This window comes from Rhinatrema bivittatum, chromosome 2 (genome assembly GCF_901001135.1).
Source record: "Rhinatrema bivittatum chromosome 2, aRhiBiv1.1, whole genome shotgun sequence".
Classification (NCBI taxonomy): Eukaryota; Metazoa; Chordata; class Amphibia; order Gymnophiona; family Rhinatrematidae; genus Rhinatrema; species Rhinatrema bivittatum.
The window spans coordinates 377,094,992-377,118,625 of record NC_042616.1 but is presented as its reverse complement, the minus strand read 5'-3'; the positions used below and the strand labels follow the sequence as shown (position 1 = coordinate 377,118,625).

The 23,634-nt window shown below is 41.7% G+C and overlaps 1 protein-coding gene across 1 annotated transcript in view; it reads left to right on the top strand.

The window, feature by feature from the left end:
• The window catches only part of CTNNAL1 (catenin alpha like 1), an 852,902-nt gene that overhangs the window by 546,245 nt on the left and 283,023 nt on the right, over positions 1-23,634 (top strand). The window contains 2 exon segments of the mRNA XM_029589981.1: positions 18,774-18,944; positions 20,426-20,626. Of these exon segments, the coding sequence (XP_029445841.1) occupies positions 18,774-18,944; positions 20,426-20,626 (372 nt within the window).

Here is a 23,634-nt window from a genome sequence, read left to right as displayed (position 1 = left end):
CGAGTTCGTTCTTTCTTTGTAGTGTGTTAAAGCTCTTTTACAATCCAGTGTGTGCAGTAGTTTTTCCCTATCGTTCGAATGAGGTTTAGGGAAAAAGGTTGGAATGGTGTAACTACTTTCGGTAGAAAGGACGGGTGGAGAGGAAGTGATGTCACTTCCCCATGTAAGCAGCCCCTCGGTACTGCTCCTCGAGCTTCTGGGGCTAAAATAGCTTACAACCGATCAAAACGCAATTTCGGGGCTTCACCGACTCCTGCCAACTTCCTCTCAGCTTGAGCCATGGCAGCAAAAAAGAAAACGCCAGACCTGCGCAAATATTTGTATGCCCGCGGGGACGATGACTTGGGCCCGGGGAAATCCAAAATGGCGGCGGCCGACCTACCCGAGGAGCGTGAGGAGGAGGAACCTGACTTATCTATCCCGGAGGACTCACCCCCGTCTCGATCCGAGATGCGGAGATGGTTCGGGGAGCTTCGACAGGATTTAAAATCCTACAAGCAGGAGACTGCCGACATGATTGCCGGCATGAAGGAGGAGACGGTTGAGCTGGGACGCCGCGTCGATGAAAATGAGCTGCGATTAGATACTCAGGGAGAAGGCTGGGACGCCATGCGAAAGGAACATGCGCTTTTACAAAAATCTTACCTCTCCCTCTCTGACAAACTTGAGGACATTGAAAACAGAAGCAGAAGATGCAACCTGAGAATCCGGGGTATTCCTGAGTCGGAGGACTATGCTGATTGCGTGGAGGTGGTGAGAAAAATATCTGTATTTATGTTATCCCAGGGTGCAGTCAGAAAATTTGGCGGATGCTGATATCAAGGTGGACAGAGCTCACCGGACCCTGGGCCCTAAGATAGCCAATCGCCCCAGAGACATTGTTGTTTGCTATCACTCATATCCACAGAAAGATAAAATTTTCAGAAAGGACGGGTGAGTTCGTAGAACTACCTTCTGGTGATGAAATTGCAAGTATGGAGGATAATGGACCAAAGCTTGTAACTCACTCACTCTTCGTGCTGATGTGACTGCAACCAGAAATACCACCTTCCAGGTGAGGTATTTAATGTGTGCTGAATCCATGGGGTCAAAAGGAGAAAGCATGAGTTGTTCCAGAACTATGTTGAGGTTCAATGGAACTGGAGGTTTGGATACCGGAGGGCAAATGTGTGTTGAACCCTTTATGAAACGAGTCAGTAATGGGTGATTGGATATAGGAATGTCATTGATTGGTCTATGATAGGCGCCTATGGCGCTGAGGTGAACTCTGATGGATGATGTTGCTAGACCAGCGACATATAGTGTATGAAGATAATCAATGAGCAATTCCGGGGAGCAGTCCAATGGTGGTATACCGTTGGAAGTGCACCAGGCAGAGTAGCGTTTCCATTTATAGCTATAATTTTTCCTGGTTGAGAGTTTCCTTGATTGTAACAAAATGAATTGTGCTGAATTGGAAACTCCTTGTTCTGTCAGGAGGGGCCTCTCAATCTCCAAGCTGTCAAGTGTAGAGATGAGTGTAGCGGGTGTAGGAGTGTCCCTTGATCTTGGCAGAGAAGATCTTGTCGATTCGGTAATGGAATTGGATCCTTGATGGATAGTCGAAGCAGGAAACTGTACCATGGTTGTCTCGGCCAGGCCGGGGCTATGAGTATCAGTTGAGCTTTGTCCGCTATACACTTCTGAATTGTTCTTGTTATGAGAGGTATGGGAGGAAAGGCATATAGAAGGCCTGTCGTCCACGGAATGAGGAAGGCATATTGAGCGATCCTGAATTGGCTTGGTTTTATCGAGCAAAATTTGGAAACCTGAGCATTGATCTCTGTTGCAAAGAGATCTATCGAAGGTATCCTCCACTGCAGAAATATGTCTTGGGCTATTCCTGTATTGAGTGTCCATTCGTGGGGATGAAAGATGCGGCTTAGCCTGTCCACTCTTGTGTTTGCAACTCCCGGTAGGTAAGTTGCTTGCAGATGTATGCAATTCTTGTGAGCGTGTTCGAAGATTGTCAGGGTCTCCTTGCAGAGGGACCATGAACTGGACCCTCCTTGTTTGTTGATGTAAAACATCGTTACTTGGTTGTCTGTGTAGATCATGACCCTGCGTCCCTTCAGGTGGTCTTGAAAGACTCGCAATGCATTGCGAATCGCTCTGAGTTCCAATAGATTTATTTGTAGATTCTGTTCTGAGAGTGTCCATAACCCTTGGGTTTCGTAAGTCTCGAGGTGTGCACCCCATCCCTTGCGAGACGCATCTGTGGTTAGGACTGCATTGTGAGATGGGGGGCTGAACAACGCTCCTTTGGACGGGTAGAGTCTAGGAGCCACCATGCTATATCTTTTTTCATTTCTGCGGTCAGCGATACCCTCTGCGTCAATGGTTGTGAATGCTGTTTCCATTGGCGCTTTAGACCCCATTGTAGGCGTCTCATGTGTAGCCTGGTGTTGGGAACCGTGAAATTCGCCGCTGCCATGTGGCCCAGAATTATTGGACTTGTCTTGCTGATGGCCTGTGAGTATGTTTCAAGGTGTGTAGAAGTTGACGGAAATGTGATATTCTGTCGTCTGGGAGGTATGCTCTGTTGCACGTAGTGTCCAGGTATGCACCTATGAACTGCAACTGTTGTGTTGGTTGTGAGTGTGATTTTTGAAAATTTATCACCAACCCTAGTTCTTGCAAACAGTGTATCACCCAATGGAGGTGATCCAGTAAGATGTTTGGAGTTGGGGCAATTATGAGTCAGTCGTCCAGATATGGAAAGATGGTTATACCTTGTTTCCTGAGATGAGCCACCACCACTATCATGCATTTGGTGAAGACTCTGGGTGCAGCTGATAGTCCAAAGGGAAGAACTTTTTACTGGTAGTGTTGATGTCTGTAGCGAAAGCATAGGTAACGCCACGAGGATGGATGGATTGGAATGCGTGTTTAAGCATCCTTCAGGTCGATGGAGCACATCCAATCGTTTGTTTGAATGAGAGGAAGAATTGACTTCAACAATACCATTTTGAATTTCTCCTTGGTGAGAAATTTGTTCAACTCCCTTAGGTCTAGTATGGGGCGAAGGCCCCCAGACTTCTTTGGTATAAGGAAGTACGGGGAATAAAATGCTGCTAAATTGGGGTATGGGTGGATTTGTCGAATTGCTTGTTGTTTGCGAAGTAAAGCAATTTCCTCCCCCAGTTGTGGGTGGGAACTGTGAGTCTTGAGTGTGGAAAGATGAGGCAAGATGGGTTTTGTGACAAATTGGAGTTGGTACTATCTCCAAAACCCATTGATCTGTTCAATATATTTATAAATGATCTGGAAAGAAATACGACGAGTGAGGTAATCAAATTTGCAGATGACACAAAATTGTTCAGAGTAGTTAAATCACAAGCAGATTGTGATAAATTGCAGGAAGACCTTGTGAGACTGGAAAATTGGGCATCCAAATGGCAGATGAAATTTAATGTGGACAAGTGCAAGGTGATGCATATAGGGAAAAATAACCCATGCTATAATTACACGATGTTGGGTTCCATATTAGGTGCTACAACCCAAGAAAGAGATCTAGGTGTCATAGTGGATAACACATTGAAATCGTCGGTTCAGTGTGCTGCGGCAGTCAAAAAAGCAAACAGAATGTTGGGAATTATTAGAAAAGGAATGATGAATAAAACGGAAAATGTAATAATGCCTCTGTATCGCTCCATGGTGCGACCGCACCTTGAATACTGTGTACAATTCTGGTCGCCGCATCTCAAAAAAGATATAATTGCGATGGAGAAGGTACAGAGAAGGGCTACCAAAATGATAAGGGGAATGGAACAACTCCCCTATGAGGAAAGACTAAAGAGGTTAGGACTTTTCAGCTTGGAGAAGAGACGACTGAGGGGGGATATGATAGAGGTGTTTAAAATCATGAGAGGTCTAGAACGGGTAGATGTGAATCGGTTATTTACTCTTTCGGATAGTAGAAAGACTAGGGGACACTCCATGAAGTTAGCATGGGGCACATTTAAAACTAATCGGAGAAAGTTCTTTTTTACTCAACGCACAATTAAACTCTGGAATTTGTTGCCAGAGAATGTGGTTCGTACAGTTAGTATAGCTGTGTTTAAAAAAGGATTGGATAAGTTCTTGGAGGAGAAGTCCATTACCTGCTATTAAGTTCACTTAGAGAATAGCCACTGCCATTAGCAATGGTTATATGGAATAGACTTAGTTTTTGGGTACTTGCCAGGTTCTTATGGCCTGGATTGGCCACTGTTGGAAACAGGATGCTGGGCTTGATGGACCCTTGGTCTGACCCAGTATGGCATTTTCTTATGTTCTTATGTTATTCTTTCCCAGGCTTTCAGGCAAGCACGAATTCTGCCTGGAGGAGCTTGATGTTGTGGTGGCGGCTGAATAACTAAAAAGACGAAATCGCTTTTGCTGCAGTAGCTGGCTGCTGTGCCTGCTGTCTTTGGTTACGTGGTTTACCTCTTCGTTGATTTGAAGTATTATTTTGTGGAGCAGGACGCTGGTAGGAAGGGTATGGCTGGGTACGAAAAGATTGATAAGATCTATAGGGTCTTCTGGCATATGGTTGCCTACGAGTGGATCCCATATAACAACATGTAGTCGAGTAAATAGGATTCGATGTTAGAGATTGTACTGCTAGAGCTTCTTCTTTTAATTTACTTACTGCGTCCTGAAATCTTTCTCCGAACAGGTTATCTCCTGTACATGGGAGGTTTGTTAGTTTCTCGTGCAAGTCATCACGTATCGAACTTGAACGTAACCATGCTAGTCTTCGGGTTGCAATGGCTGTTGCAGATGCCCTGGATGATGTTTCATGTGCCTCGTAGATTGACCTCAAGAGGTGTCGAGAACACTCTTCCATATCATGAAGAGGCTGAGGTATCTGTTCCGCCACCGAGGAATGTATACCTTTCATAGCTTTCATATAGATATTGTACCATGTAGAACTGATGTTGCATAATTCGTGCAGTTAACATCGAGTTATGAAATACTTTCCTGCCAAACTCATCTAAATATTTGTTGTCTTTCCCTGGTGGGAAAGTGGAATGCAGCTTTGTTTTCTTGAACCTTTGCATCGCCGACTCTACTACAATTGATGCGTGAGGTAATTGTGGTAGAGTGTATAATGATGCTTTCTTCATACGAAATTTTATGTCTGTTTTCCTGGAAACGGCTGCAATTGTATAAGGCGCTTCCCAGGATTTTTGTAAGACTGAATGCAGGATCTCTTGTGGTGGAAGAGATGTTGGTTCCACTTGAGTATCAAAAATCTTTAGCAGACCAAGGGTTTCTGCTCTAGGGTCTGTTTCTTTTTGGACCTCTAGATGTAGAATGGTACCCATTTTTTCTAGGAATTTTGGGTATGTAAGGTCTTCAGGAGGGGAATACGGCTCCTGTAATTGGTCCTGCGGATCCGACAGACATCCAACCGATGATGATGGGGATATTTGTAGTGAAGGAGAATCAAAAGCTGTATCATGTATATGAGTTGGCGAGGCTGCTTGGTTTATCATGGGAGATGTCGGTGGTTCTGCCAACTGCTCTTCATGAGATTGTGCTTTATGTTTCGTAGTATTATCATCATCAATATTAGTCATTTTGAATGATGATTGCAGCGTCTCGTAAAATCCTGCTAACGATTGAGACAATTGGAAAAATGCTTCTCTTGTATGAGAGGGCATTACCATACGATTGTCTTGTTGTGGGATACTTGTTTGAGGTGAAGTTGTTGGAACTTCCCTGTCCCTTTGTATTTTATTGACTGAAGTATTTCTTAAGTCTTCCGAATCTGAAGAAGTGTTAGAGGAAGAAATTTGTACCACTTCTCTTTTTGAGAAGGTAGTAGCTGGAATTTTACGAGATGATTTAGAAGTCGAAGGACTTATCTCCCATGTAGCACTCCTTTTTGTTAATTTTTTAAAATGGGAGTGACTTGAGTACTTATGATAGTCATCAGATGATGAATCAGTATCTGTGGCTTCAGCCTCCAAAGAAGGGCTGTGTGAAGAGTATCGTTTTCGCTTCAACTCTGCCCTCAATTTTTGAGGTGAATAATTATGGTATATACGCGCTGATTTAGATTTATGCGCGGATATATGCTTACATGCAGATGTAGAGTTATGCGCAGGTATGCGTGTATGTGCGGCTATAGACTTATGCGCGCTTGTAGATATGTGCGCGGAAGTAGATCTGTGCATGATTGTAGTTGTATGCGCATATTTTCTTGATCCCGAGCGCACAGGGGTTATCGGCGCCGATGTGTTCGGCGCCGTGCGCATACGTTTTTCTGCAGTCGGCGCCGTACGCGCAGGTTTACCCGGCGCCGTGCGCTTATCTGTTCGGCGCGGTGTTTTCTTCTGCGCCATGTGAGCTGGAAGCGCTAGGTTGTGCTCAGACGGCGCCGTGGGCGCGGAAGTCGTTGGTGCCGAGGTTTCCTTCTCCGATGAGGTATGTTGCGGCTCTATAGGCTCTGAGGATTTCTGAGAATCCATTGGCCTTCGTCTTTTTGGTTTACCATTACCTCCTCAAGTGGATGATTTAGGATCAGACGAAACAGTTTTCTTTTTTGAAGGAGCCGATAAAGTTAACGGGCCAGGCGATGAGTGAGCCTCCGACGGCTCTCGTGAGGCAAAAAGTTCCTGAAGCCTATAGGCCCTTTGTTTTAATGCTCTAGGTGACATCTTAGAGCAAAACTCACAATCCTCTAGCTTGTGATGTGGTCTGAGACATTTGTAACATCGGTCGTGTCCGTCCGTGACCGACATTATTTTACCACATCGGCAGGGTTTAAACCCAGGTTTTGACATTTTAATTCTGTTTTTAAAACTGAGGAGAGATCAGCTCCGCGTGCGATCCCGCTCGCGGAAAAAACAGACTGAGGAGATTCCGTTACTTTCCTGCGCGGAAACATACGCGCAGCCGCAGAGAGCAAAGCTCTGTACTCTGCTTTCAAAAGCTCCGCCTCCCGGGCCTGATTGACAGATCCCATGACAGCATGGCTAATTCAGCCCTGCTATCGACGGGAAACCTTCATTCAGACACACCTAAACTTGCACTTTTTATTCCCCCTTACCTCTTTTTAGAACTTTTTTTTTTTTTATTTCTTTTCCCTCCTTTGCTTTTCCCCCTACACCAATTTCCCAGCCTGAGATCCAGGGAATTACATTTTTTTTTATTTTAACCCTTATGGGTTACATTCCCTTCACTGGCAGGCTCAACCTCACCTCTCACCTTCTCTACAGGCTTTTAGATCACTTCCCTGCTCTGCCCTCCCTGCATCCAGGAATATCTCTCTTTTCTGGAACTACTCTTGCCTTCCTATCCCCTGCAGCACTTCTGCTGGCGCTCACAGATTCCAGGCCAGAAACTGCCCCATGCTGGCAGAGTTCAAATAACCTACTCTGCACTAAGGATGTGCAATCGTTTTTCCCAATTGCCTAATTCGGAATGGTTCGGGAGAACCGAAAAACGATTGAGTTTTTTCTGAAATTTCAGAAAAAATTCATTTTCAGGTTAGTGCACACTAACCCGAAAATTGGGGCCCCTGAAAAAAAAACAAACAAACCCCAAACCGTGGGAAAAACAAAATTCCCATGGGGGGGGGAGGGGAGGGACCCCGATACGAAGCCCTAACGAAGTTGTAACCCGAAACACATCTCTACTCTGCGCCTGAATGCCATAAGTCCTAGCCGCTCAGCAGTCTGCATTTTCCCAGCCCCAGGCCGTAGCTGGATATGCTGCTTCCTGTCCTCAGCTTGGAAACCCCAGAAATAACTGCTGTCCCTTGTGGGATATAATAGGGGAATGATTTTGTTTTAGTGAAAAAGGAAAACAGTTTCCCCCTCCATTCTCCCTTAATTTAAGCCCTGATTGCATCCCCTCTTAATGTCGTAACTGCCAAGGGGGAGAAATTTTTAAGAGAGATTATCAGCCCATGGCAACTCATGTCACCTTCTCCCCCTTCACCATCCATCCATTAAATACCTTATTTACCCTGGTGATTACAGGGCTGGAAGAAAAGGGCAGATACCACCTGCCTCCTAACCTAGACTTATCCCAGCTAGTACAGAAATTTTCATCAGACTTAATAGTTTTCCAAACTTTGACCTAGATTTATCAAAATACTATAAATATAGCAGAAATAGCACTCGTGATAAAAAAAAAAAAAAAAAAGTGGTGTGGTTAAGATAATTTCCCTGCTCCCGCATTGCATACGAAATTTCTGCAAGCTCTGATAAATTTATTCATCAGTGCTAATTTTTGCATTGCATGTTGATTAATCCACAAGAGAGAGAGAGAAGAGAGTGCATATGTGCGAGAGGGAGTGCCCTTGCATTGGAGTCTCTATGTCAATATTTATACCACTGTAACAGGGGGGCACTTTTAACTCAGGATTGGGGGTGGGGTAGGTTTGGAGGTGCAGTTTTCATACATAGAGGTACAAACAGCAAAGTTGACATCACTGAAAATTTTCTGTTATTTGGAGCGATGAAAGGTAAAAGAGGAATTGATTTGTACAATGTACTCTCTATCTAGCTTGATGTACTCTCGAAAGATGAAAGTAGGAGAGATTCAGTACTGTGTTCTTTACAGAAACCTTGTTGGTTTGGATGCAATATATTATTGTCTTCAATGTAGTCATTCAATTGGTGAAGTAGTATAGATTTGAGTATTTTTTGCTGTTGTGGTTAGAAAAGCAATTGGACGGTAGTTAGATATATTTGTTGGATCACCTGTTTTCTTTTTTGGAATAGGGAGAATAGATGTTCGTTTTAGAGACTGTGGGAAGGTACCAGAGGCTAATGACTAGTTGGGTCAATGATGGAGAAATGACTTCACGAATTTCTCTTATTAAACATCCAGGGCAAGGGTTAAATGGACTGTTTGATATTTTTGTTTTGGTAGGTATATGTGTTATGGTATCTGAGTTCACAGGAGAAAAATCTGTCCAAGAGTGGATAGCGGGAGGTAGATTGCTATAAGTGTAGGAAGATGGTGAAAATTTGAGGATACGTTAGAAAATTTTTCCTTGAAATAGTCAGCGATGTCATTGCAAAAGAATACGGAGATATGATCATTAGATTCATTTTTTAAAGTGGTTAGAGATTTGACAATATTGAATAAAACATTATTATTGCCGTTTGGCAGCTTGTATTTTATGTGCGTAGTAGGAGTTTTTGATGTAGTCAATTTGTTTTTTATATTTTAGTAGATGAGAAAAATAGGCATTTTTCTGTTCATTTAAGGGATTTTTATGCCATTGTCGTTCCAGTTTACGTAGGTTAACTTTCATGAGATGTAAATCAGGTGAGTACCATGGAGTATTTTGTCTGGATGAAACTGGGCAGAGTTTTTTTGGTGCAAATAAATTTAAAGACATTGAAATAATATTATTCAAGTGATGTCAACTTTGCTGTTCGTACCTCTGATTGTGTATGTAAAACTGCCCCCCCCCCCAAACCTACCCCACCCCGAGTTAAAAGTGCCCCCTCTTACAGTGGTATAAATAGAGAGTGACATATGAACACTTATGTAAAGGCACTCTCTAGGAAAGCAAGTTAGTAGCCTGTTGGCAAGGACCCTATGAAGTTTTGGAGAAAAAGGTGCCAGATAAATGAAAGAAAACTCAAATCTACCACGTCAACCTCCTGATTAATTGGGTTGTATAGGAATGCAGAGTGGTAGAAGGAGAGTTTGGCCCAGAGGTGGGACCTGAACTCGCCCAAGTTCCTTTCAGAGAGCAGATGTCCCTTCCACAGTCAGCTGACTTAAAGCAGCTGGTAGAGCAAAACAAAGAGATTTTCTTGAATCTACCTGGGCATACTCACCTGGTGCAGCATGACATAAATCTTGGAATTGTGGTACAGCAATGATCTTATTGAATTCCAGATGCTGCATTATTGAGACCGGAAGTAAAGGAGATGTTCCTGTTCAGGGTTATAGAGGAGTCTTAACAGTGATTTGTCCTCACCCATAGTGTTGGTGCCAAACCCAGATAGGAGCATAAGATACTGCATTGACTTTAAAAGGGTCAATGAGTTCTCAAAGCTTTACATAATGCCTCGAGTGGATCTTACAAAAGGGTATTGGCAGGTGCCTCTCATGCCAACTGTGAAGAAGGAAACATTTCTCAATGCCAGGGGTACTTTTCCAGTTCTCTGATCTCCCTTTTGGACTCCATGGCGCCTCTGCAACGTTTAGACGCTTGGTCAACTGCCTGCTCCACTCACATCATGGGTACGCAGCCACCTACTTGGATGACATCATGGTGTATAGCCCAGATTGAAAGACACAACTAAGCCAATTCTAGGCCATGCTAACCAGTCTGAGGAAAGGAAGACTAAAGGCTAACCCCAAGAAGTGCTTGCTGGGAAGAAAAGTGCTTCTTGGGGTTAGCCTGGAGTAATTTGGCTACACCCTGGAGAAAAGCAAGGTCCATCCACTCCAGGAAGATCTAGGCGATCACCCGGGTGCCAGTCCCGCAATCAAAAGGCCTTATGGCATACTCCTCAATTAGTCTGAGAAAGCAGAGCTTCTCACAAGGATGTTAAAGAAAGCACCAGAGAAAGTCAGCTGAAATAGAGAAGGCTTTCAGGGCTTTAAAAGAGGTGATATCCTCTGAACCTGACCTGATAAGCCCAGACTTTACCAAACTCTTTACGGTAACTACTAATGCCTCAGAAGTAAGTGTGAGAGTCCAAGAGAAAGATGGTCAAGGACATCCTGTGGCATATATTAGCTAGAAGTTGATGCCATGGGAAAGGCGGTACTCAGCAGTTGAGAAAGACGCTTTGGCAATCAGGTGGGCCTTAGAGGCCTTGTGCTACTACCTGCTGGTATGGCAGTTCACGCTTAAACGCACCAACTGCTCCTATGGATAAATAGAAAAGAGTCCAATGCAGGGGTGATGTGGTTCCTGACCCTACAACCCTTCAACTATTGAATAAGGCTTAGAGCAGGAAAGGAAAATGCCAATGTGGATTTCCTGTCCAGAGAGGTGTCCCTTATACAAGCAAGTGCTTATCACGACAAGGTTGAGCTGATGGGAAGGGTATGTGAGGGAGTATATAGAAAACTCCTTCGGGCTAGCTTAAAGGACCAGACACAGCTGTCTGGCCTGGTCTTCCTTAAAATCCAAACCCACAGGGATTCCTGGGTGAAGGGAGGAGTCCCTCACCAGAGTTTAAGACCACAGGGCCTGGAAGATTTAAATAGGCCCCAGGGAGGAGGCAGGGATCCACCCTACGGTAAGACCTGCTACTTTTAAGGACTATGAGTTACCTGGAGTTTAAGAGCTGATAAATTTAAAGATTGTAAATTGCCTGAAGTTAAGGTGAGTTGCACTGTTTGTGCCCAGGGCTAGCATGCTATCCTATTTGCTATGGACAAATCCTGTAGACCTGGGACATGTAGTTTGCCCTTGCTAATTGTCTAAGGGAAACAACAAGCACATGCTGGTGCAAAGGCCATGTGTTTAGGGGACGTTCTTGCTGCAGCAGGATCGGGAAGAATGGGTTTCAGGCCCTGATGGTGGCATCAGCAGTAATGCTCCAGTGCTTATCGAAATTTGGCACCGGAGGCAGTTGCCTACATGCTTTTCCTAAATCTAGGCCTGATTAGGACTGCTCTACAGAATGATCAGCTAACTTAATTCTTCCTTGGAACATACTTGGAGGACGTCAGTTAGTGGGGATTTTTCAAATCCTGCCATTTGTCTGACTAAGTCAAAACTTAGACAAACGGCGCTGAATATGAACCTCATAAATTTTGTTGTCTCATTTTCTAATTGCACAACTGATGCTCTAATGATTCATTCTAGTCGGGATTTTCCTGTAGTCATAAGGAGGGTAGTTTTAAAAGTAATTTTCATAAGTGAAATGGTGCTTTACCTGGCGAAATGGAGTCTTCAAAAATTGCCCTCCCTGTGTGCATGTAATCTTAAACACATAATGCCACAATGTGTAGGGAAGGGGTACCCAGGTTACTGGAGGGGTTTTCAATTATACTTTTGATTTTTCAAAAGTATGCAGGTAATTTTTCTTGGAAAACTACCTGCAGAAATTAACACATTAGTTTTCCTGAGATAATGTTCAAAGGAGAAAGTAAGCATGTACTGTCCCTTTGAAAATGTGTGCAGAGTCAATGGATAAAAAGTATGTGCAATCCTAACTCTAATGCATGCAGCTATAAAATTACCTTCCTTAGTGCTAGTTATTTGGATCCTTTTTTGTATCACTCTTCTGGACTTGCAGATTTTCTTACTTGGCAGATGCTTCCAACCCAGTTGGAAGCATCTGCTAGACTCGTAAATGAAATTGTACATTTTCATCCTATTGTACCCACAGTCAGGAAGAGAATAACATGGCCTGATTTACATCCGGTTTCTTAGCTGATTCTTTGCAGAATTCAAAAGCAATTACTTGGGTAGATAGGGTGTCTGAAAATTACCCAGCTTTATACATGGATAAAAGTACTTGTGGGAATCATCAATGTGCATATTTTTACCCATGGGAAAAGAAGGCAAAATCAGAGGCAGAGTTAAGCCGGGGAAGGCAACTGTGCACATTGTTTTGCATGGAAGAAGTATCCAAAGAAAAAGCAGATGCAGATCTCTGCTGGTATTTCTGTCTAGGAAATTTTCAAAGGGGGAAGTACACATTCCCTTTGAGAACTGGTGCAAAGTCTACAAGGAAAAGTACCTGTACATTTTGCCGGTGCCTGTGTTGTTTTCAGAATTGCCCCTGAATGCGCATCTACTAAAATGACAGGTCATAAGGCAACTTGAGTAGAACTCTGTGTAAATTGCCTCTTTTGTTGGGCAGCCTGCAGTGTGTTAGCTTTCTTCTGAAAGTTCTGTACATGTATAATTTGTGGTCTGCAAGTAGCATCAGAGAAATGAGCTAAATTTCCCAGGCTTAATTGCCCTTATTCCACACAGAGAATCTTGGGGAATGGCACTGCATTCAGAGTGAAGATTTCCATAGCTTTCTGCTCTTTTCAGCCTAAAACTTGGATATTATTTCCCTGGACTCGGTTTTCAATTTCATTCTTTTTTATTATTTCTGATTCTCTCTTCTTTGCTAGCTTTTGGTTAGCACGCTTGAGAAATTCACCGTATCTTATAGAATCTTTCTGCTTCCCCTAAATATTCATTTTTCTTTTAAAATTCTACTTTATAAAGAATTCCTCAGTTATGACAGAATCAATATTTTTTCACCATATGTTTACCAGCAAGTTTATATAGTTTTAAATAAGACTTATTTGAATATCTGTTTCTTCTATTAAAGCAGCATCTTGTGGGGAGATGGCGCTGGTATTTCCTCTGACTGGGCAGTATTGGTTACACAAATTTTGATATCTTCTATTGCATGTCAGAATACATTCATAGTAACATAGTAATGATGGCAGAAAAAGACCAAATGTTCATCCAGTCTGCCCAGCAAGCTTCCCTAGGTAGCAGCTGCCACTCTGCAGTTATCTCAAGCTTTATGATAACACATAAAAATGGCAGTTAGCAACATTTTTTACTGGGTGATAAGATTTCCTGAAAATTCAGACAGTGCTGCTTAACATGCTTTTCTTATGGTTTTGGCCATAGAAGCAGTCCTGTGCTTTTTCCCTACGTTCTGGGGTATTAGTACCCCAGAACGTATAAGTCGGGGCCCTCTTGATTATTGTCTGAATCCAATTCCCCTTTTCCCCCTGCCATCTAAGTGGGGAGCAATGTTCCAGTTGCATTAAAAGCATCAAGGATTATTGGTTAAGGGTAGTAATCTCCATGCCTTCTGCTAAGGGTAGTAACCGCCGTACTGGCAAGTTACCTCTCAGCACAAATTTCTTCATTTCTTTCCTGAGATCCACAGTGTTTATCCCATGCCCCTTTTAATTCTTTGACTGTTTTTGTCTTCACCACCTCCTCCAGAAGGGCATTCTAGACATCCACCACCCTTTTCATGAAGAAATATTTCCTGACGTTGGTTCTGAATCGCCCCCCTGGAGTTTCATTTTGTGATCCCTACTTCTATTGTTTTCTTTACAATAGAAAAGGTTCAAAGTTCATGCATCACTAAAATCTTTTAGGTTTCTGAAGGTCTGTATCATATTTCCCCTGCACCTCCTCTCTTTCAGGATATACAGATCTTTCAGCCTCTCCTCATAAGTCTTCTGATACTGACCTCACACCATTTTGATAACCCTTCTCTGGACTGCCTCCAATCTGTATCCTTTTTGAGATCCAGGCTCCAGAACTGAACACAGTGCTCATCAAGGACTTATACAAGGGAATTACCTCCTTTTTCTTACTGGGTTTTCCTCTCTCTGTGCAGCCCAGCATTCTTCTGGCTTTAGCTATCACCTTGTCACATTGCTTCGCCATCTTCAGATCTTCAGATCTCCAGACACTATAGGAACATAAGAACATAATAAGAACATAAGAACATGCCATACTGGGTCAGACCAAGGGTCCATCAAGCCCAGCATCCTGTTTCCAACAGTGGCCAATCCAGGCCATAAGAACCTGGCAAGTACTCAAAAACTGTCTATTTCATGTTACCAATGCTAGTAATAGCAGTGGCTATTTTCTAAGTCAGCTTAATTAATAGCGGGTAATGGACTTCTCCTCCAAGAACTTATCCAATCCTTTTTTAAACACAGCTATACTAACTGCACTAACCACATCCTCTGGCAACAAATTCCAGAGTTTAATTGTGCGTTGAGTAAAAAAGAACTTTCTCCAATTAGTTTTAAATGTGCCACATGCTAACTTCATGGAGTGCCCCTAGTCTTTCTATTATCTGAAAGACTAAATAACCGATTCACATCTACCCTTTCTAAACCTCTCATGATTTTAAACACCTCTATCATATCTCCCCTCAACCGTATCTTCTCCAAGCTGAAAAGTCCTAACCACCTTAGTCTTTCCTCATAGGGGAGCTGTTCCATTCCCCTTATCATTTTGGTCGCCCTTCTCTATACCTTCTCCATCGCAATTATATCTTTTTTGATATGCGGCGACCAGAATTGTACACTGTATTCAAGGTGGGGTCTCATCATGGAGCGATAAAGAGGCATTATGACATTTTCTGTTTTATTCACTATTCCCTTCCTAATAATTCCCAACATTGTTTGCTTTTTTGACTGCCATGACACACTGAACCAAAGTGCCTTACATGCAGCCCATACAATTTTTTCACATAAAAACATCTTACAAACTTCCATAAACAAAATGCACACCCACATAACAAGGATATGCTACACACCCAGCCGGCAAAAACCTCACTTAGGAAACGCGCCCTTTCCACTGCGGGTCCCTGACTTTGGAATTCGCTCCCTCCGGACCTCCGCCAAGAGCCCTGTCTTTTGGTATTCAAAAAGAAGCTAAAGACTTGGCTATTCAGCCAACATAAGAACATAAGAACATAAGAAAATGCCATACTGGGTCAGACCAAGGGTCCATCAAGCCCAGCATCCTGTTTCCAACAGTGGCCAATCCAGGCCATAAGAACCTGGCAAGTACCCAAAAACTAAGTCTATTCCATGTAACCATTGCTAATGGCAGTGGCTATTCTCTAAGTGAACTTAATAGCAGGTAATGGACTTCTCCTCCAAGAACTTATCCAATCCTTTTTTAAACACAGCTATACTAACTGCACGAACCACATTCTCTGGCAACAAATTCCAGAGTTTAATTGTGCGTTGAGTAAAAAAGAACTTTCTCCGATTAGTTTTAAATGTGCCCCATGCTAACTTCATGGAGTGTCCCCTAGTCTTTCTACTATCCGAAAGAGTAAATAACCGATTCACATCTACCCGTTCTAGACCTCTCATGATTTTAAACACCTCTATCATATCCCCCCTCAGTCGTCTCTTCTCCAAGCTGAAAAGTCCTAACCTCTTTAGTCTTTCCTCATAGGGGAGTTGTTCCATTCCCCTTATCATTTTGGTAGCCCTTCTCTGTACCTTCTCCATCGCAATTATATCTTTTTTGAGATGCGGCGACCAGAATTGTACACAGTATTCAAGGTGCGGTCTCACCATGGAGCGATTCAGAGGCATTATGACATTTTCCGTTTTATTCATCATTCCTTTTCTAATAATTCCCAACATTCTGTTTGCTTTTTTGACTGCCGCAAGCGTTCCCTGAGAGCTAAGATCCGATGAATCAAGTTTATAGACTCTGGTCCACCATTCCCACTGTAAATATGTTTTGAATTGAGGCCATCTACTATCTAACCTCAAGCTAACACACTTCCTATACGCGGATGACATTCAGATCCGCATCCCGATAATGGAATCCCTCCACAAAACGTGGTCTTACTGGAACAGCTGCCTTTCGGCAATCAAAAACATGCTAACAAGCCTCAACCTCGTGCTAAATACTAGCAAAACTGAAATCCTCATAATAGCTCCAGACAAGTGCTCTCTATTCAACCCAACTAGTTCCACCCAACTGTCCTTCACATCAATCGACCACACGCCACAAGTAAAAGATCTTGGTGTACTTCTGGACAACCAACTCAACTTCACCAAGTTCATAAACAATACTACCAAAGACTGCTTCTTCAAATTGCAAGTCTTAAAAAAATTAAAACCTCTTCTACACTTCCGAGACTTCCGCTTGGTACTACAATCTATCATCCTCCCTAAACTGGACTATTGCAACTCACTCCTCCTGGGCCTGCCAGCCAACACCATCAAACCACTTCAGATGGTCCAGAACATGACGGCCAGAATTCTCACTAACACCAAAAAATGGGATCACATCACCCCTATCCTCCAAAATCTTCACTGGCTGCCTATAAAATTTAGGATACAATTTAAATCCCTCATGATGATTCACAAGGCTCTTCACAACATCTCCCCCCTCAACCTATCCTTCCAACTACAGCAACACATCTCCAATAGACCAATCAGAAGTGCATACCAGAACATGCTTCACACCCAGCCAACAAAAACCTCATTGAGGAAACGAGCTCTGTCCACTGCAGGTCCCCATCTTTGGAACCTGCTCCCACCGGACCTCCGCCAAGAACCATTCCTTCCGACATTCAAAAAGAAGCTAAAGACTTGGCTATTCACTCAAGCTTTCCCTGAGAGCTAAAATCTGGTGAAGCGACAGACGATATACCTACCTCTGTACATATGTTTCTGATTTATGGTTCCCAGTTACATTTAATTGAGTTTATGAAAGTTTTGGAGGCGACTGTTCAGTTCCTTGTAAACCGGTGCGATATGTATTCTTTACAGGAACATCGGTATATAAAAATTAAAAATAAATAAATAAATATCACTATTCTTCCCATCAGCTACACACAGACTACTCTTAATCTCTCCCACCATATACTTACTTCCATAAAAAAAATTTTTGTTTAGTTTTTTTAAGCAATTATTAAATTTTGCCAGGTCTTTCTCCTGTCTTAACTGGGCTGGAAAGCATTCCGATATATTGGCCCGGCAATAGAAAAAAGCCTTCAATCTTAACCTATTGATTTTTACTGAAGGAATACTAAGGAGCCCTTGGTCCTTCAATCTCAACATCCAGGCTGTCTCTTATAATGTGAACACCCAGCATAAATATTCTGGGCCATCTTCTTGCATTGCTGTAAAGACTAGCATATTGCCATCCCTAATTTTGACTGAGATGCTGTAGGAAGTTTGGAACTTAAGCAATCATAAAGATGTGATTTTGAGCACAACAGAAGAAATCATCTTTTTGGAGGAAATATTGTCCTTGTTGATTCACTTTGATACCTTCTTCAGGTGAGTGAATACAAGGTACACACTAGTCTTTCACTACCCATCACATAAAGCTCTTTTGGATTACTGCACTCCAGATGTATGACTCTGCACTTCTTGGAATTAGTTGCCAAATCTTTGACCACTCTTCAAACTTAAGTAGTTTTTCTTTTTATCTTTGCTTTACAAAATTGTATAGTTTCAGATATTTTCTAATTGTTTTTTACTCAAGTGTGCCTGTATTCTATTAATATTTAGGGCTTCATTTCCCAGGGCTTTCATCTGTGCACCCTTCCTCTAGTCAGGTGGAATATGATGTCTGAGTGTATTTAACGGAGGTAGACAATTCCGGTCCCGGTGTGCCACAAACAAGCCTGGTTTTCAGGATATTCATAATGAATATGCGTGAGAGATTTTTTCATACAGAGGAGACAGTGCATGCCTCTCTCATGCATGTTCATTTTGGATATCCTGAAAACCAGACCTGTTGCAGCACTCGAGGACTGGATTTGCTTACCCTTGTTTCATTAAATATATTATGTGGTACCTGTATTGAATGTCACTACAGTAAGGTTTGCCTGGCTGCTAAGAGCGCCTGTCATAGTGAGCAGATATATATTTTATGAGGACAGTCATTTTCAAAGCCTTTCACCTGGGTGAATAGTGATGCACCCAGCTAAACAGGCCTGTTTGAAAATGGCCCTTCAGAGAACAGCTAAAATGTATATGTGGGTTTCACCGGGTGTATAAAAGGCATTAAAAAGGAATGGTCTGTGGGGGACTTTGATCACCAGATACCCACGTTAGCAAATTTTCAAAAGAAAAAAAACTACATTCGTACCTTGAGCTTTGCCAAATTACTAAAAATGTCCTTGCTGTATGAAATATGAGTGATGAGTTCACCTGTCAGAAGCACACAAACTGTTTTCTTTATTGACAGGTTTACATAATATTTTATTTTAGTGTTGTGGAATGATATGTGAATTCCAGAAGCTGAGAATGGTAAGCCTGTGTTTCTGCTTATATTGCAGACATGTCTTAGGCATCCAGACTGTGAGTCAGCGCGTGTAAATAAAGCAGGCGTCTTTAACAGAATGAGGTTGGCTTTGGAGCAGGTAGTGGAGATTGTAACCGAAGTTAGATTGAATGGAGAGAATGAAGTGGCACCTGTCAGTATCTATACTGGCATTAAAGAATTCAAGGTGAGAACAGTGGTGCCACGAATTAAACTGCTTTGATGAAATCCATTGTATTTGAATTAAACTAAGTTCATATATTTGTAAGTATTTGTGTAGTCCTACTTCATGTGCTTCCCTTTCCAAATTCATGCTTATGCAATTTTTAACTTTTTGGTACTTGACAGTTCTGAAATTTAAGTTTCCTAAAGTACAGTGTACCTGCATCTTCTCTACAGTGTCTGTTTATGTTTCTGAGGTAGCTGTGACATGCATAAGGGCTCCATATTCCCTTGTGTTCTCTGGTTCATTCTACCACTTTCACTCATACTGCCCCACTAGCACTGCAGTAGGCTATCGGCTCTAACTGGAGTTTTATCAGTGGCCACAAGCAGAAATGTTTTACGGCAATAAGCATATTTGTGAAACATGGGAAGCCAAAAGGAATTAGTGAGTCTCATGGTGTGAGGCTCACTAATGCCTTGCACAAGATTATTAATGAATGTATGTGAAGAGAACAGCACCAGCAAGGAGCTAGCCACGGAATATGTTGGCAGAGGCCAGTCTGTTTGTGATATGTTCCTGGGTGGAGCCAAACCACTTAATAACTCTGCCTGAAATAAGGGTAGTAAGCAGCTTCTTACTGGATTTTTCAGGGCCAGTATAAAAGTATTTGGTACCCTAGTTGAACCTTCCATCATGCAACTCCCTCCCCCAAATTATCCATTGGCAACACCTCTAGCACAATGCTCTTTCCTACCGTTGGCAGTGACTCCAGTACAGTATTGGCTCTTGCACAGCACCTCTGTGGGCCTTGCGCTGGCAGGATTTTGATGCTCCCACAATTTTGGTGCTCTAGGCAACCGCCTAATTTGCCTAATGAAGCACTGGCCCTTGGACTTTTCTGTTCAATGTCTTTATTTTGTGTTAGTTTATTGAATTAAAAGTGCTGGCTTGCATATTTAAATATACCTCCTGGTAAAAGGCCATGTTTTATTTCTTTACCCTCTGGAAGTGCTGTCACAAAAATAAGAACATTTTAATGAACTAATGAGGATCAAACAATTAGGATTGCCAACTGGCTCCAGATTTTCAGGACAGGTTGATCCAGTCCTGGTTTTACTCTCCTACATGCAGGTACTTATAGTCTTGATTTTCTTAGGGAATGCAATAGGGAAATCAGAATAAATCCCAGCATGAAATGGGGTAAAACCAGTCAAACTGTCCTGAAAATCTGGAGCCAGATGGAAACCCTACAAACAGTGGATATATTTGCATTCATCTTTTTAATTTCAGAATTCAATGTGAATCCACAACCATTAGGTGAATTGATCTCTCTTTTCTTTCTCTTGCTTCTTTTTTTTTCAGCCAGACATGACTTTGTATTTCCAGTCTTCCTAGGACTATTGTTTGGGAATGACTCACCATAATGCTCTAATAACGTATAAATTGCCACTTTCTGAATCCATGATTGATTTATATGGGATTCTGAACTGTTTCTTTTTTAGAGCAAAGTGGAAGGTCTTCGGGAAAACCTTTATTTTCTCTCTAAGGAAAATCTCTCACTGATGTTGGAACTGATCCTGGAGCACACAGAAGATTTTACGGATTCAGCCTACACCAGCCATGAATGCCGAGAACGCATCTTGGAGCTTTCCAAGCAGGCCAAGACAGAACTGGAACAACTGGTGTCAGTGTGGATGCAAGCTGTAAGAGCTTTTTATCAAAACAAATCACCTTATGATTAAGAAATTGTTTACCTTGCCTAGAAGTACTTTTTATCATGCAGTTTGTTTTTTCTTTACATATACTAGAATATAGGAGTCGTCTTAATGTGTGTGTAAGCCCTGAACCAGTGTCTCTTCATAGGACCCCAAAGACCACACCTCAAATAGGGCTTCAGCTGGCAAATTCCTCTCCTGTTGTCAATACACAGAAAGTCCAAAATTCTCTGTTGGGCAGAAAATTATCTTGTAGGCCCTGAGCGCTGTTCAATAGTTAATATAGCATCCCAATCAATTCCACATTAATGTCTCTTATATATAGCACTAATAATCATTCTGGAAGCAATTGATGGTTTCAATTTAACTTTTAATGATTAAAAATGGAAAAGTTGATGAAAACATTAAGTTACAAGGTCTTGGTATTTACAAACCATTTTACTATCCATTTATAGCTTCAGATCTTCTAATAAAATTGTGACTCAACTTCCCATTAAGGTATTCTATTACTGCTAAATAGTTCTTTTATTTCAAATCTGTTCCAATTATTTTTATTTTATTTATTTATTTGTTGGTTTTTATATACCGACATTCGTCGGGACATCATGCCAGTTTACAATGTAACTGATTTAAACAGAAGAGCGAAAGTACAAGTAACAGGAGGTGGGGAAGGGGAGCAACGGAGAAAAGAGGAGAGAGGCAGCAGTAGGAAGGATAGTGAAAGGAGAGAAACTGATAGGAACAGTATATTATGAATACATGATAAAATCCAGAGGCGATATATATATATACATATTAAGTAGGGGAGTACAAGACCATGATAAAATTCATGAGAATTGAAAAAATACATATTGTTAGGAGAGGGGCGACAGTTAAATGAAGAGAGAGTGGGATACATAAGGGGAGTTGACGGGGAATAAGTTACACCAGGAGGGCAAAGGGGAGTAGGTGCAACAACTAGGATCCGGGTAGAAAAAGACAGGGAGAGGGAGGGGGAGGGAGGGGCAAAGGGAGGAGGCAATCGACGGGAGGATGAAAAGGTTGCAATTCTTACTTTGAACCAATTAATGGAGTAGTTTTTACACCTCCATTGACCATTGGCCAGATAGGATGATTTCCTAATGTAGATGTATTACTTCAAAGTCCCATTCCTCATACCTTTAGTCCAATTGTACGGTTGTTCTCCTTACTTCTCTTCTTGGTATTCAGAGGATATCTCCATACTCCTCTCTTCAATATCTTGATGATATAGATGTGATTTACATTGGATGGGTGCCACAGATCTTATCCACTGCCGCCTCCTCACCAGGAATGAATCCAAATCCATTCCTCCACCATCACTAACACTGCTTTTCTCAGATGGCATACACTGAGCCCCTGGGCCTTATGGTAGTCAGGCCTGTTGGAAAAAATAAAATTTTAACAAGGGGTAACCAAAAATAGAGAAGGATGGAATAACTTCCTCCTTGAAAAAAAAGGTTTCAAAACAGACATGTTAAGGTTAGGCAAAAGCACCCTTTTCACATTTCCGTACCCAAGTCTCATCCTTAGATGTGCAAGGGTCCTTCACTATGAAAAATAAACAAAACTGGAGCAAGCATAGTGACATACTACCCTTATAGGCAATAACAAAAAGCCCACATCCTAAGATGATGGCATGGGTTTATATACTCTGGGGACTCACTATTCCAGTTTCCCACATGAGGAAGCCACAGCCCAAAATAAGACTGCTCCTATTCCCCTGTAACAAATGGAACAGCCTCTTTAGTAGAGATCCTTTAGGCTTTCTGTATGTATGTCAAAGTGGAATGCACCAAGATGGACATGAATGTCTTCCACCAGCCCCACTATTCTGTGAAAGAAAAACAATTGTTCACTGATCTGTTAAACCCTTCCTCCTAGTTTTCATATGTGATAGTGGACTTTCTGCTGCAGACTTTTAGATCAAGCAGAGACAACATGCAGCTATCAAGAAAAAGCTGCTACTCAACATGAATTGTAAATTTAATTAAAGTCTTTAAAATATTTCCATATTTCTCAGTTCAGATGACTTGAGCCATTTTCCATTGGGTGTGTTGCTCTTAACTCTTCTCAGTTGGCCCAGATTTGGTGCAATACTTTCACATCCAGTAGACTAGCCTGTCTGCTCTGAGGAATTGATTCCTATCTGTTATGCTGTTGGCATGACTTCTTGATAGAAGAATTTGAATGCTATGCTACAGAAGATGTGCCACTTAAGCCACATGGGCTGATATTGCTGAGTGTTGCAGAGGGTTATAGACTGAGTGTAGCATACAAGTTATTGGAAGAAAAAGCAATTTAGTATCATTTTGAACTCCAAAAGTGGAATTGCTGTAGATTTGAATTTTTAGTGAGTGTAAGGTCACAATTGTATAACTGTTAACCCACTTAAAAATACAAAACTGGCTTTACAAATTGTTATATCAACTTAGCAATTAACATAAAGAATATAACAATATAGTTTGTGTTCAAACTTTATTTCCAAAACAATTATAATAATACAAATTATACAATATATCATAAAAGTATATAAAAAAGGTTAACCACCCAAAAAAACATCCGGATATCTGTGTTGCACATTCACCAAACATTCCAAACTACAAACACTCCTACTTGATCATCTAAAAAAAAAACCCATTTATACAATCCCACTTATACAGATACAGGTCACAGTATGTTTTGCTCAAACAAGAACTTCTTCAGGGCACAGTTCAAATCAAATAATTATATGATATCTCATCAAAGTTTGTTCACTAAGATATGCCAGTCTGTATATCTTTTCAAAGACTGTGTAAACATATCAAAGTGGTCAGCATAAATTATCCTCCACCAGAAAGAAAAACTCACAATGGTATCCAAACATTCACACACATAAAAAAACAAACAAACCTCAAACTACAGTACATTACTAATTAATAACTATTACATAGAAACATAGAACATAGAAGCATAGAAATGACGGCAGAAGAAGACCA